This window comes from Pantherophis guttatus, chromosome 7, assembly GCF_059756535.1.
Source record: "Pantherophis guttatus breed Tessera chromosome 7, ASM5975653v1, whole genome shotgun sequence".
NCBI classification, from domain to species: domain Eukaryota; kingdom Metazoa; phylum Chordata; class Lepidosauria; order Squamata; family Colubridae; genus Pantherophis; species Pantherophis guttatus.
The window spans coordinates 81,996,412-82,011,584 of NC_142069.1; the positions used below are offsets into that span (position 1 = coordinate 81,996,412).

Consider the following 15,173-nt stretch of genomic DNA (forward strand, 5'->3'; position numbering starts at 1 on the left):
AAAAGAAATGCTAGATGAGAAGTAATGGTGACGGTTTTGGCTTTGTGTCCTTTTTCTCAGCATCCCCTTCACCAGCCAAGCAACGGGCTAAAATGGATGATATTGTGGTGGTAGCCCAAGGGACTCAGGCATCACGGAATGTCAGCAGTGATCCAGATGTCATAAAACTGCAAGAAATCCCCACTTTCCAACCTCTGTTGAAAGGTAAGAATATCCAAACTTCAAACAACTTTGATAATAGTTTCTCCATCCCCAACACTGTTGATTCCTTGTGTTTCATAACATTTCTGTCTTTCCTCTTATTTAGTCTCCTTTGTTTTGGGCTGTTAAGTTTTGAAAGCAGAAAAAAGAAATGAGCAAAACCAGTAATGGCCTCTCCTCTTCCTCTTCCTCATACAGTCCTTTAAGTATTTTGTAATTGAAGTTATAATACTGTTGGCTTTAAGACTTTTGTTCAGCAAAACAAAAATTATTATTTTTGAAAAATTGCCGTCAAATTTATGTTTGTGTAGGTTTGAATGTGGAGCAGTCTTTTCTATGTAGCCATCTGCCACTTTTTTCCATGTAATGTGATGCTGAGGGCAGCATTAGCTCTTGCCTAAGGCTATTAAAGTCCCTTCTCCTTCCCAGGTGGGATGCTGTGGCTCAGTGGTTAAGATGCTGAGTCTTAGACTGTTAAAGGTCTACAGCTCGGCAGTTCGAACCTGAATGACACATGACAGAGTTACTGTCACTTGGCCCAGCTCCTCCTGCCAACCTAGCAGTTCGAAAGCATGCAAATGCAAGTAGGTACCATATATAAGCACGCAAGAAGGTAATCATGTTCTGTGTTTTGCTGCATGCTCTATGCTGCAGCATGATGTCATACCGGCCACATGACCATGGTAACATCTCGGGACAATGCTGGCTCTTCGGCTTAAGAAACGGAGGCTGAGCACCACCCTCTAAAGTTGGTCACAACTAGCGGGGTAAAACTCACAGGGATACTTTTACCTTTATGTCCTTCTCAGCATCATTTATAACTTCAAAAGTTACTCTTGTGACAGATGGCGTGAAGAGGCTAGTTACAGTACTGAAAGATGTAATTCTAGTTTTGCAGCCCTTTTTGTAGAGTGTAGCTACCATGTTGCAGTTTAAGGTAAAGTTTTTAAAAACACAGGAAAACTATCTTTCCATCAAACTGCCCATAGTTACTGTATCAGTGAGATGTGCAGCATAGAAATTTAATACATAAATACAGTTAATAAATCTAAGTACTTCTGGGGGAAGACTGCATAAAACAGGTTTTTTCCAGATGCCTTGTTAACATGTATTGTCCTAAGCTCATTGCCAGCTTTATTTTTCATGCTGCTGCTATTACAATTAATAGCAATAGTATTAAATTTTGAAAATTTAAATTTGGCCCTTCTACTTTATAGTTTTGAACAAAGACAGTTGCTTGATAAGCTAATGTAGAAAAGTTTGAATAAATATTTTTTGGGACGTAAGTCTTTGGCAGTGATTGGTTGAATTGCCTAAAGATGGAAAGTGGGGGCAGGGAACAATTCTCAGCTGTTTTTGGTTGAGCTGTTTTTTAAGCACATGATGCTTTACATGTCACACCCAGTGCCACCCTTTGAAACAAATGCTACTTTTTCTGGGAATATGTTGTAGCTGCAGAATACCAGGAATGGTTGCAAGTCTCTTAAAGGATTGAAACCTGATGCTATGGGAGGGATCCCTCATTTATATCCAAAAGTCAGGTTTCCCATTGTTATGCTGGTGAGGCAGAGCTGGGAGTTGAAGTTCACACGGTATGAATCAGAACTACTCTGGCCAGACATCTGGCACTGAATAGGAGACTCCTAATCTCTAGACTGAAAAGGTTATAGCTAAATTTCGGTCAACTTAAAAAAGCAGGAGGAAAAAATCTAAAATTAAAATAGCAATAGCAGTAGACTTATATACCGCTTTATAGCCCTCTAAGTGATTTACAGAGTCAGCATATTGCCCCCAACAATCTGGGTCCTCATTTTACCGACCTCGGAAGGGTGGAAGGCTGAATCAACCCTAAACCTGGTGAGATTTGAACTGCCAAACTGCAGGCAGTCGGCAGAAGTAGCCTGAAGTACTGCACTCTAACCACTGTGCCCCCACGGCTCAGATGTGTTATTTGTATTATATGTTCAGCAGTATGTGCACATTCTGTGAGTGTGTGACTGCTGTCTTGTCTGCAATGAAGTGTCTGCCCTAGCTGAGCCGTGTCAGTGAACTTCTGCTACAAGCATATACAACATTGACTATAAGTGAATTTGACATTTAATTATGTCCCTGCTGATAAGGAAAGGGCTACAGATGCCCAAGTAATGAAACATGAAACTTACTCGAAACAACAAGCCAGGCATTTAATACAGAGCCAGTATTCATATATCTATCAAATTTAAATGGCTTTATCAATATCCTGACTTCAATATCAAGGAATACATTTCTGGAAGTTGGGTGAAATCCTTTTACTATTCAAGGTTGATCCATGCTTGGTGAATTCTGTTCCTCATTCAATACTGTTGTCAGGTTAAGTGTCTGGATACCTTTGTTTGATTGTAAAAAGTGGAATGCTGTATTGGAGGCAAATATTGGGTGTTACTCTAACGCTTTGCTGAACATAGTTAAGGGCAGTTGCAAATGGGTGAGGCATCTCAACATCATCTATCCACCCACCCATATGATCCTTTGACCCAGTGGTACTGCAGGCAAAACTGAAGTAGCCTTAACTGCATGAATGTCTGTTTTTGTTGTATGCCCATCCTGAGTCTCTTTCTCAAATGTTTCCATTACTGCTGGCAGAAGCCTATCTCGAGAAGCTGGTTTGAAGCAGAAAATGGCTTAATGTTACCCTTACCTCGTGCGGTTCCATCCGCCCTGATTATTATTTGGGTCACAGAAAACTTCATTTTGACATATGGTCCCAAAGCAACATTTTAGTATTAAGTAATTGGAGGCTCCAAATACTTATAAATAGCCGTTTGCCAACTTTGGTAAAATATTTGGACAAACCTAAAATATTTTGCACATAAAAATTCTAAATCCAACAGGTGGCACTGTTTCCCACCTATCTGATGCATAGCAGTTCTGTTGGAGAACTTTAAAATAAAAACCCCCAAACCTAAGTGATCAGAAGCATTTCCCTAAAGGCTCGGAAAAGATCCTCAGAGCCCACAGATGAATGGGAAGGAGCAAGATTTGTAACATGGAGGGTACATTCCCTTTTATCCAAATGAAAAATTTGGCCTCATGCTCCTTTTAATGATGAGTGGAAATGAGGAAGATATAGTGGACTGGATTATTATATTCAACCATTTCTGAAGCTCAAAAAGATGTCAAAAAAATAAATGCTGTTTAACATTAGGCATGTTGGCACACACACATACACAAAATCCAAACTTCACATTATATATTAATGGGTTGAGAACAATCAAGGCCTGATTAGGAAAAGAATCTTATCATCCTAGTGATGAGTCGATGAAATTATCAATCTAGCTAACATGTTGGAAAAAAAACCCATCCCTGTAATCATCATTTATATCTTTGGTTGCTTTTTTAAAAAAACACTTTTTCAGTAAAAGAGATTAATGGACCCATTTTTACAGTACCTCCATTTTTACCACCTGTTCCAAAAATTGAAATTGCATTTGCTATTTTATAGATGTTAGGAATAAACATTGATGTTAAATTACAATCTGGACCCTTTTTATTAATCATGTATGTTTAGGGTTTTGTCTCCGTCCATCTCATTCTTGTCCTTTAAAAGCCAGCTCCAGCATGATGATCTGTTTTACATCCCCAGCAATGTAGGGAATGAAGTTCTGCTCTCTTTTTTTCAGGCTAGACAAGGCACCCCAAATTACTCAAGTCATGCAAGGTTGGGAGATAGTTTGATAGGAGGAAAGTGGAATTTTGGCACAGACCCCACAGGAAAGAGCGCAAGTATAAATTCAGAGCAGAGCAGTCCCAAGAATCTTGAGTACTGTTTAAGGCAGTGTTTTTCAACCATGGTAACATGAAAATGTGTGGACTTCAGCGGAATTCTGGGAGTTGAAGTCTTCACCTCTTATAGGTGCCAAGATTGAGAAACACTGGTTTAAGGGAACAGGATCCCAGAATAGCAAGAGGTCTTAGGGGAAGCTACATGCCCAGATTCAAGGGCAGTTCCACACAGGGACTTCATAAGAACTCTTTTGTTCTGAGACCTGAAGTCAGGATGAATTGCAATAGTGTTTCCCAACCTGGGCAATGCTAAGGTATGTGGACTTCACTTCCCATAATTCCATGACTAGTTTGAACATTGCTAAATTTTCTGGGAATTAAATCCCACACCTTTCAAAGTTTTTCAGGTTGAGAAACACTGAGCTAGAAGAAAGGAATCAGATTGCTGGTGGAGAGTCAACTAAGATATAAGAACGACTCCTTGTTACTTTCATTTCATTTTCATTTCATTTTATTAAATTTGTATACCGCCCTACTCCCGAAGGACTCAGGGCGGTAAACAGGCACAAAATAAAACACATAAATACAAAAGTTAAAACATAATTAAAACCCAATTAAATAATTTTTGCCCGAGACAATTTAAAACTCCCAATAATTTAAAATGAATTAAAATTTCAGTTTAAAAATTTAAAAGAAGGGGAGAAAATTAGGTCAGGCCGGCCTGCTGGAATAGGAGTGTCTTCAAAGCACGGCGGAAAGTGCGCAGATCCGGGATCCTCCGTATCTCCGGGGGGAGCTCGTTCCAGATAGTAGGTGCCCCCACAGAGAAGGCCCTCCCCCTAGGGGCCGCCAGTCGACATTGTTACTAATTGATTAATGCTACTTATTGATGTAAAGCCTATGCTTTTAGGAAAAAAATGATGACAATCGGCATCACGGGATGTTCTGCAGGTATTCAGGTGATTGGTATGAAGGGACTTTTTTGAGATTGGATGGCTAAGGTGCCAACCTGAAGATCAAAGAGTGGTTTCCATGGGACCGCTGACCATCCCTGAAAACCACTTGTTATGGAATGTTAATGTTCCAATAAATTGAGGTTGGCTTTGCCTCAGTTTGATTATTGCTCTACTGCTTTTCCCAAAACTATATTCCTGCTTACAGTAATTGGAAAGTGGTACAGTTTAACTTGGACATAGTCAATTTTGAGAGGTGGCTTCAACAAGTTAGTGTGCTAAGGCTCTTGTTGGTCATTGATTTGCTGTGACTGTTTCTCTCCCTTGGTTGTCATTGTCCCAGTTTAAAAAACTCTGGATAACCATTTAAATTTGCAAAAGAATTGGGGGAGGGGGTGTTTTGTATTTTTTTCGTTTTGCTTCTTTGGCCTTGCTATGTTTTTGCAACTATCATTGGGGAAAAAAGAGATTTTTCAGGATTCAGGTTGCACAGTATTTTTGGGGCTTTCTGTTTTTGCCTCAGATTATTGTTTAATCATATTATTATTCAGATTATTGGTGGTGTTGTCGTAAAGGGAATATCATTTAAAACCTTTTTATAACAGTCCTGGGTTTGTTTGTTTTTTGTCTATAGCCATCAAAGGTCACAAGAAAACAAGCAACTCGTGCAAACAGCGAAAGGCCGCCAATAACCTTGGGGCTTTGAAACTTTGCAAGTGTTTGTTAGAGTGAAATTCTCCTGTGTATCACCAAATAAGAATGAGCTGAGGTCACTCTTGGCAAGAGCAGGCCTGTTTTTTTCCACACAAACAGCACAATATGAGAAGTGGCGTCAAGGAGGAGCAAGGAGGAAGTAAAAGGAAACTGGGGTTGAGTGAAGAGCAGTTTATAAATATATTTTACTTGTGCGTGAATGTGTGTGTGTATTATTGTGCGTGTGTGTATGGCTATATATATATACGTAGCCATTTTTTTTTTCCTTTACAAAATCAGAGGAACATAGTATAAAGATGCTTTTGATAGCCTTCAACATTTACAGCAATGCTTGTCCCAGACTTTAAGGTTTCATAATTCTTTTTGGAAAGACTGCGTATCCTTGAGCAAGCCATAGTTTAAGCCTCCAGATTCCTGGCTGCTTTGCATTTGGTTTTGCAACCAACTAAAGGTTAGGCGGCTGGCAGATAGATGGAATCCAATCCACGGTAGCTCTGGTCTGCCATGGTAGCTCTGGATAGCCCCAATTGTCTTTCTTCAAATTATCCATCACATTTGTTTTCCTCTGCTCCAAATTGGACAAACACGATCCATGGAAACAGGGTTTCTAGGTCTACCCATCATAAAAATTATTTGCTTTGCGGGGAGTTTTGTTTGTTGTGATTATTTGATTGATAAAAAGGCAGTGTGTTTTTATTGTAGCACAGCTATGGCCCACCAGTGCTCTCTTGGCATAAATCGAGCAGTTTGTGTACCACGATGTTTTCACACAGCCGTTCCCATTTGTGGCTCGGCTTTACATATATGTTTTTCGATAGCCGTTCTTTGTGTGAAACTGAAGATGTTAAAAAATATAGGTTGAAGTCCCAGTAATACACAGCTAATTTCATGCACGTTAAAGCTATTTGGAATGTCCATTCCTTCTACAGCAACAGTACCCATTAACCTCAAATAAACCATTTTTTTAAAAAAAGTTTCCATTAGCAAGTTTTAATGGTGTACTGCAAAAAAGACTAATCATTAATATCCTAAGCTTTAGACAACTCAGTGATTGTGTCTGGAGTAGCTCTCTGAATCCCTGTTGTGAATTACAAATGACTTTGCTTCTTTAAAAAAGTACCTGCATTGAACAGGTTGCCCCACTGATGATTTGGGGGTCGAATTTAAATCCTTAATGAGTTTTCATTTGATATCAAATCCAGTTATCTTGCTGTGCAGTATAGAAAGTAGTCTTACACTGAATGGGTGCCGTGTTTCTCAACCTGGAGAATTTTCAAATGTGTGGATTTCAACTCCCAAAATTCTGGTATCAATTTAATAAACCACTGTTTATTAAACAGTGTCTGAATTGATACCTTTTGCTTCACATTTCCCCACTAAAATTGGAATAAAAGGACATTTTGGAATAGACTAGACAACCAGTGCCCTGCTGAATCATCATTTCAGACATACAGTAGTCCTTGACTTACGACCACAATTGAGTCCAAAATTTCTTCACTGAGACATTTGTTAAGTGAATTTTGCCCCGTGTTATGACCTTTCTTGCCTCAGTTGTTAAGTGAATCACTGCAGTTGATAAGTTGGTAACCTGGTTGTAAAGTGAATCTGGCTTCCCCCTTGACTTTGTTTATTAGAAGGCACAAAAAGTCATCACATGACCCTGGGACACAGCAACCGTCATAAATACATGCCAGTTGCCAAGCATCTGAACTTTGATCATGTGACCATGGGGACGATGCAATGGTCATAAGTGTGAAAAACAGTAATAACTTTTTTTCAGTGCCATTGTAACTCTGAATGGTCACTAAATGAACTGTTGTAAATTGAGGACTATCTATATTTCCCTACCTAAATAGAGAAACAGAATGGCCAAGGACAGGCAAACCCCCCCCCCCCAAAAAAACATGGGAGTAGGAGCAACTTCTGACTTCTGTCCAGCTTCCCGTTGAGTTTCCTTGTTCTTTTCCTACCCTGGAATCTGATAGGGAGCTTTGGAGATCTCCTCCCCTCCCCAGCAGGCAGTTAAATCACTGCTTCTGGATTGGGGAGAGCAAGGGATTGTGAGACTGGCTGGGAAACTGTCACGGAATGTTGAAAATGAAGATCATGTGATCGCAGCAGCAGTTGAACAGCAGCCAGTAAACACTGAAGCAGCCATAGCTTCCCCAAATGTCATTCCTTTGGGAATCATGGGTCCCTGGTCTTGGGACACATTCTGTAAGTTAGCCCATTTGAGGTATCATGGTTGAAAAATCTGTTGCCTTATGATGCACTGTTTCTTCTAGTGAAAGGTCATGACAATAAGAGTTTTAGCAGCATAGAGATTATCAGGTGCCACAGCTCTTGCATTACGTTTAAACTCTGGTTGAGCTGTGCCTTAATCTAAATCAGACTTGGGGAAGCCATGGTCCTCCAGATGTTATTAATATGCAATACCCAGTAGGGTGTGAAAAATGTTTCCTTAGAACTATTTCAAGCATAAAGCTGCTTTAAACTACAAAAGTCCCAATTTCAAATGCTAAACTGATTATTTGAGTGTGAAACAGATTGTTCTGATTATTTTAGAAATGATTTGAAGCAGCCATGCAAGTGTAATATACCCTGGTTAAAGTTCGAAAGAGTCAAAATACTCAAAACTGCCCATTTTATGCAAGAAGCGGGGTGTTTTGTTATATTTCCTGCTTGAAGTGGTTCAAAACCAAATGGTTTATACTTGCTTAGCACCAAGCACCTCTCAATGTTCTTTTGCTATTTCAGCTCTTGGGAATTGAAGTACAGAAAAATCTACAAAGCTATAAAACTTGATTTCTCATTATTCCCAGATATATCTCAAAGTGATTCGTACCAGCCAATAAATCTGAATCCAAAATAAAGATACATTTTGCATGCATGTATTATCGTTTCTGATGTTCTTTCAAACCCCCGAAGGGATATGTCCAAACAAAATATTAGGGGTTAGGATAGAAACAGTGTATGAAAACAGATTTCCTCTCAGCACCGACCAAAAAGAGATAAAAAGTTCTAAATAATAACCAAGAATGAACAGCTTCTTGGGCTGCTTAAAAGAAGGATTTAAATGAGAAACTAGCACAATGAATAATAATCTGGAAAGAACTGAAGAAGCTTCTTGGATGAGAAGTGAAATGTCTTTAAGGAAAAACAAAGGAAGTCCAGTTGCTTTTTGAAAAAGCACCTTTGAGACAATCATGACCTGGATGACTGAAAATCTCCGTAGACAATACTCTGGAAAAGTTTATCTGCATTCATTGTACAAACAACTTTAAAGATCAATATTCATTTGAAGCCAGAACTTCTTTTATGATTAATGGATAAACAGCTAGAGAAAAAAAGCCATGGAAGATTATTTGAATCTAAATAAAAAGCTACATTTATTGTATGCATAGAGATGGAAAGATTTGGCACTACATACTATGGAAGAATGGTCGGTGAAGTTGAAGTTGATCGATGTGCTGACATGGATAATTTAAATTTTTTGATTAGAGAAAAGACATTATCTGCCTTTGTTACTGACTAGAAGCCACTTATGGACATTTTGCATAAAAATGAAAAAAAATAAACTTGTGACATATGGTTTTCATTAAGACAGGATAGATTATAGAAAGAAGAGTAATATGATGTAACTTTAGAGAGATCAAATGTATTTGTAGTTAGGTCTACTATGAAGAATATGACAGTATAAATGTCTTTGGAGATTTTCAGTCATACAGGTCATGGTTGTCCCAAAGATGCTTTTTCAGGAGGCAACTGAACTTCATTTGTTTTTCCTTAAAGATATTTCCTTCTATTTCCCCACCAGCCAGTCAGAGCTGAAGAAGCTTCTTGGATGAGAAGCGAAATGTCTTCAAAGAAAAACCAGAAGTCCAGTTGCCTCTTGAAAAAAGCACCTTTGGGATCACAGTATAAAGAAGCCACTTTATACTTTTTTCTTTCTTTTCTTTAACTTTTTTTCTTTTCTTGCAATTTTTCCTTTTTTAAAGATTTTTTTTTCTTTTCTTTCCTTACTGTCTGTAATACTGGTTTGTGTAACCTTTTACCTTTTTGTATAACATTTGTAATAAAAGCTACACTGAAAAAAAGTGTTTTCCTATTTAGATAACAATGTGTGTCTCTTGTTTTGGCTAGCTTACCTAACTCACATTTCATCATTTTTGACCATGTGATTATCTTGAAATTTTATTTATTTACATTCACAATATTTGTAACCCACTCCAATTCAAACAGACCCTTCATTAACTCTTGTATCTGTTATTCCACAATTCTTTCTGAGTGCCTGTTCCTCATCATACCAAATACGTCCAAATATGAATGATTTCATTCCTTTGTTACTTTTAGAGAGGTCTGCATTTTCCTTTATTGTATATCATCAATACAAATGTTTATTTTCATATGCTTCTGACTCATTCTGAATAGTGCACATTCATCTCCTTTAAATGTAATCAAAAATCTCTTTGCTGTTAAATACTGTTGGAAGAAATGTCCTTCTGGGTTCAGTTCCAAGTGGGGAAAAAGACACTGGAGATACGGTGGCTGCTTAGAAACTTGGTTTTAATGGTGGACAGGACCACATGGTTTGAGGTCCTAGAGAAAAAGGGGATCTCGTGCCTTGATGAGGTTGGGTGAAGAAGAAAAAAAGGGCCGAGATGCTGAGAGTTCCTGAGTTTAATACCCTCTGTGGGCCCCACCTTAGTGTTTCCTGTTCCTGTGTAAAAAATGTATCCCATTGGCTGTCAGTCTCCCAGGGGGCGGGGGTCTCTTAGCTAACTTTGTAGGCTTTGTCTGTGTCCCAGGCTTGTTTGAGTGCTGGCTGATGTAATCTTCCCAGGTGCCATTGTGGTGAGTTTCTGTTGCTAGATAGGTCCTATTATGTATTTTGTGTTGCAGATGAGCTGGCTCAGGCCTTAATGACCCATTCACAAAGGGCCATTAATAAAATAAAAAATAAAATAAATAAAATAAAATAATAATAAAATAATAAATAAATAAAAAAATAAAATAAAAAAATAAATAAAATAAAAATATTTATTTATAAATAAAAAATAAAATAAAATAAAAAATACTAAAATATTTAATTTTCTAGGTGGGTTTTAACTTCCCACAATACCTCACTGACAAAAAAATCTCTTTCTAAAAGTGGAATATTGCCCAGTCTATTTGGAATGCCCCATTTTTCATTACTGCATTTAAAATTACTTTGTCCATTTTATTTTAGCTTTAATGTTGCTAATAATATGATATTAAACATGCAATCAGAAGAAATAACAAAGGCTGAATTTCCCCTTTCCCCTTCATCAAACTGTTGATGAACACCAAGTTCACCAAGTGGTGTAGTCAGTGATTTCTAATAGTCTAGTAGTTACAAGGAGCCCTACCTCAAGAGACACTGGTTGCCTGTGCCTTTATGAAGAAGTCTGCTATGAGGACAAGCAGAACTGCTTGTGGTGAACAGCCTGTGATACCCTTTTACAACTCCTGGATGTAAACTGAAGATGGATGTTGACATTCTTGAGGCGTTTGATCTTGGATTATTTCAATTTACATACCCCAAGGGACATCCAGGTTACCTTCATGGGTGCATGGCCTCTATGTTAAGCATGGGGTTATGGCAATAATCATGGTCTCAATACAGGTAGTCCTCAGCTTATGACCACAATTGAGTCCAAAATTTCAGTTGAAAAGTGGAGGCGTTTGTTGAGTTTTGCCCCATTTTATGAACTTTTTTGCCACAGTTGTTAAGTGAATCAATGCCTCTGTTAAGTTAGTAACACGGTGGTTAAATGAATCTGGCTTCCCCCATTGACTTCGCTTGTCAGACGGTCGCAAAAGGGGATCACGTGACCCCCGGGACACTGCAACTGTCATGAGTCAGTTACCAAGCATCTGAATTTTGATCTCATGAACATGGAGATGCTGCAACTCCATGTCATAAATGTGAAAAGCGGTCATAAGTCACTTTTTTTCAGAGCCATTTGTACCTTCGAACAGTCACTAAATAAACTCTTGTAAATAGAAGGCAATTTGTGTTGGGATTAGGCCTTTATTTTGGAGTGGATGAGATGCAGTATGAATATGGAGGACACCCTTTGCCTAGCCCAGATCACTTTGTTGTTAAGATGCATATAACAGATGTCCCAAACCTCTGTATGAGAAATTGGACCCATAGCTTGGCCATTCCAGAGAACTTAGATGAAGGAAGACTTCTAACAATATATGGCCTTTCATCTCCTAAGAAATCATTCACTGCAGCTAAGTGTGTCCTGGGAAAATATATTTTAAAAGAATGAAGTAGCTTTATTTTGAGCCAAAGATTGAGTGGTTAGTCACATTTTTACAAGGTGTAACTGATGTAATTGTTTGCATGTACCATAAACTTGCTGTGTAGCAAAGTTGCTTCTTCTATTTTAAATATCATCAGCTTCTTCCCAGAAACCCTTCCCAGTAATGTGATCATTTGGTTCTATTATCCCTGCTATCAAATTGCGTAAAGAATCAAGGGTCTTAATTTTAATCAGTATTTATGAAAACCTTGAACGTCAGTGACGTTGGTTATTTTTTAAAAGCTCTTCTGAGTTGCTTTTGTCTCAAAAGGAGAAAAATAGAACACAAAGGAAACATTCTGAATCCTCCTTCCTGGTTTATATCCTTTCATTTATCTTAAGCCAGGGTTGCTCATTCAGTACCATTCACAAAGTGAGATGATATCCTTGTATTTCCTCGTCAGGCTGGTCTTTCTGGTTTGCTGTGTCACCAGGATTAAATCAAAGCAACTGTGTGGGACTAATCATACAAAATGTTTCACCACCTTGAACAAACAACAATTTTGGCTGCCATTTTCCAGCGTGAATTGAAAATGTGCTTTTAAAAAAAAAAAAAGACAGGGCTTTTAAACATTATTTTCACCTGAATAATTTTCACATTCCTCTTACGAAATTTGGAGGATATGATGCAGTTTAGTTTTTTACTTTATGTACAACGAATACGTAGAATATTGGAGCCCAGCTTAACAGGCCATAATAAGCATGGAACACCTGGATGTAAGAATTGTAAAGAGAACAGGCCTCGCCCAACATTTCTCACCCGTGGCAACTTTAAGATAGGTGGACTTTAACTCCCGAATGCTGGCTGGGGAATTCTGGGAGTTGAAGTTCGCCCAAGTTGAGGCTCCAAAATAAAGTTGAGAAACATTGGCCTAGGATATTGTATGAAGCGATGGATGTGTATTTTAACATACCTTTTAAAGCAGGGGTCTCCAACCTTGGCAACTTTAAGACTTGTGGACTTCAACTCCGAGAATTCTAGCTGAGGAATTCTGGGAGTTGAAGTCCACAAGTCTTAAAGTTGCCAAGGATGGAGACTCCTGCTTTACAATATTGTTATTCATTGAAGACCTGGCCATTTGACTTAATTGTCACATAGGGAGCAAGTCTTCAATTTGTGACAATCCGTTTTTTTGTCCCGATTGTTTACAGATGGACTGGTTCACCCAGATATCTGGAACATCCTCACAGTATCATCATTGTACTTGTGCATTTTAATTTGGAAAGCATTCGGCGCCCCTTCCCCCCCACTAGTTTGAAGGTAAGAGGAAGTAATTGTTACAGGGAAGTTTCAGGGACATTTCAGATTCAAGTTTGAAGCTGCTGATAAGGCAGCCTATAATTGGAGACATAAACAGCCAAGCGAAGGAAGTAGCCTGAGATAATTGGGTGTTCCTGCTCTGTCCCACTTAAGCACATCAATAATATTATGACTTTTATGCTTGGTTAACATAGATGAGAAGAATTTGAAAAGCCGCTCAACTCCAGTCATGTCTTGACAGGAAATAATGAACGGATATGGCAGCTAAGAATGCAGAGATTTCCTGCTCATCCAAATAAACGGTATTTTAATCAGATCTGGAGTCTGAATCCTTTCTGGTGTCCTTGATCTTGGCAATCACTCCTAAGTTCCTAACATATTCACCTCTGTGAGCAGAATTAAATAGTTGTTTTGCCTGAATGAACAATGGTTATCAAGTTAAATTGCCCTTGTGCATACTTGCAGGGATTTAATTAATTAATTTATTTTTTATAGCTGCCCATCTCAAGTAAATGACTCTGGGTTAGGGTTAGGTATTGTAGTCCACTCTATAACAGGAGTGGATTTTCAGTATTTATTTATTTATTGGTTCGATTTATATGCCGCCCTTCTCCGGAGACTCAGGGCGGCTTACAATGCATCAAGCAATAGCCTTCATACTTTTGTATATACCTGCTTAGTAGGGCTTTTGGCCCCCCCTAAGCGGTGTTCTTTTTTATACAAAGTCAGCTTATTGCCCCCTCAATCCGGGTCCTCATTTTACCTACCTTGAAAGGATGGAAGGCTGAGTCAACCTTGAGCCTGGTGAGATTCGAACTTGCAGTAATTGCAGGTAGCTGGTGTTACTTAACAGCATTTTAGTCTGCTGCACCACCAAGGCTCTATCCAGGTAGTCCTCTATTCAGATAGTCCTTGATTTACGACCACAGTTGAGCCCCAAATTTTGTTAAGTGAGACATTTGTTAAGTGAGCTTTGCCCCATTTTACGACCTTTCTTTCCACAGTTGCTAAGTGAATCACTGCGGTTGATAAGCTAGTAACACGGTTGTTAAGTGAATCTGTCTTTCTTATCAATTTTGCTTCTCAAAAGGTGATCACATGACCTGTCCAATCACCATGAGGCCTGATCGTTCCTCTCTCTTTTTTTTTACCTTTTGGAGTAAGAGCCCAATAGTGTAGAATCAAGTTTTTAATGGAGTCTGTATTATGTATGCGCTTGATAATGATATAACATGGAAGAAGACAGAGATAGCTTTCCATCCATCCTCTCGGCTTCTCCTGCTCTTTGTTGCTTGTTTTGTGCTGCCCAGGATGCTACTTATTCAACATTTTTTGCAATGATTTTTGTTCGTTTTAAGTGACTTATTTTTTCCCCGTAGCTGCTTTGAGGTTTTGCTTTTTGGTAGAAAAACAGCTATATATTTTCACATAATCAGACAAGTCTGACAACAGTGTGTCAGAGTGGAAAACATGATAGAGTAGTCTTTGGCAAGCTGGTGTCTTGCTTTTGTCTGTAAGTGTTATGACCAGGTAATTGCCCAGCAGATGCTAGACGTCCCAGTTTTCCTTCTCAGCAGCAGATACTGACTGTTTAACACTCTATAAAGTAGTTAATTGTTATTGGAGGGCTTCTCTGCATTTTACAGCTTTTAATTTCCTGATACATTTGCAGGGGGATAGGGGATAAAACCAGTGGCTGACCCAATTGTTAAATTGCTGGCTGGCCACTCCCCTCCCCGCCCCTTCCAGAAGTCTCCACGCGCCCCGTTTTTCAACTTTCAATTTCCAAGCATGAGGGGTGCTCAAAAGTTATGACGTGCCTTGGGGACTGTAAAGATATCTTGGTCACTTTAATATAGCTTAGATACGCTTGGAAAATATCATAACTTTTTAACATTTGTTTGTTTCATTTGCGTAGTAACATCTACTCTAAGAAAGGAAGTTACG

The 15,173-nt window shown here is 38.7% G+C and overlaps 1 protein-coding gene across 5 annotated transcripts in view; it reads left to right on the forward strand.

Annotated features, from left to right (window-relative positions):
* BORCS5 (BLOC-1 related complex subunit 5) overlaps positions 1–15,173 on the forward strand; it is a 36,939-nt gene that overhangs the window by 1,801 nt on the left and 19,965 nt on the right. For all 5 annotated transcript variants that reach the window (XM_034440376.3, XM_087873306.1, XM_034440378.3 and 2 more), the window contains exon 2: positions 61–204. In XM_034440376.3, the coding sequence (XP_034296267.1) occupies positions 61–204 (144 nt within the window). The remainder of the gene's footprint in view (positions 1–60; positions 205–15,173) is intronic.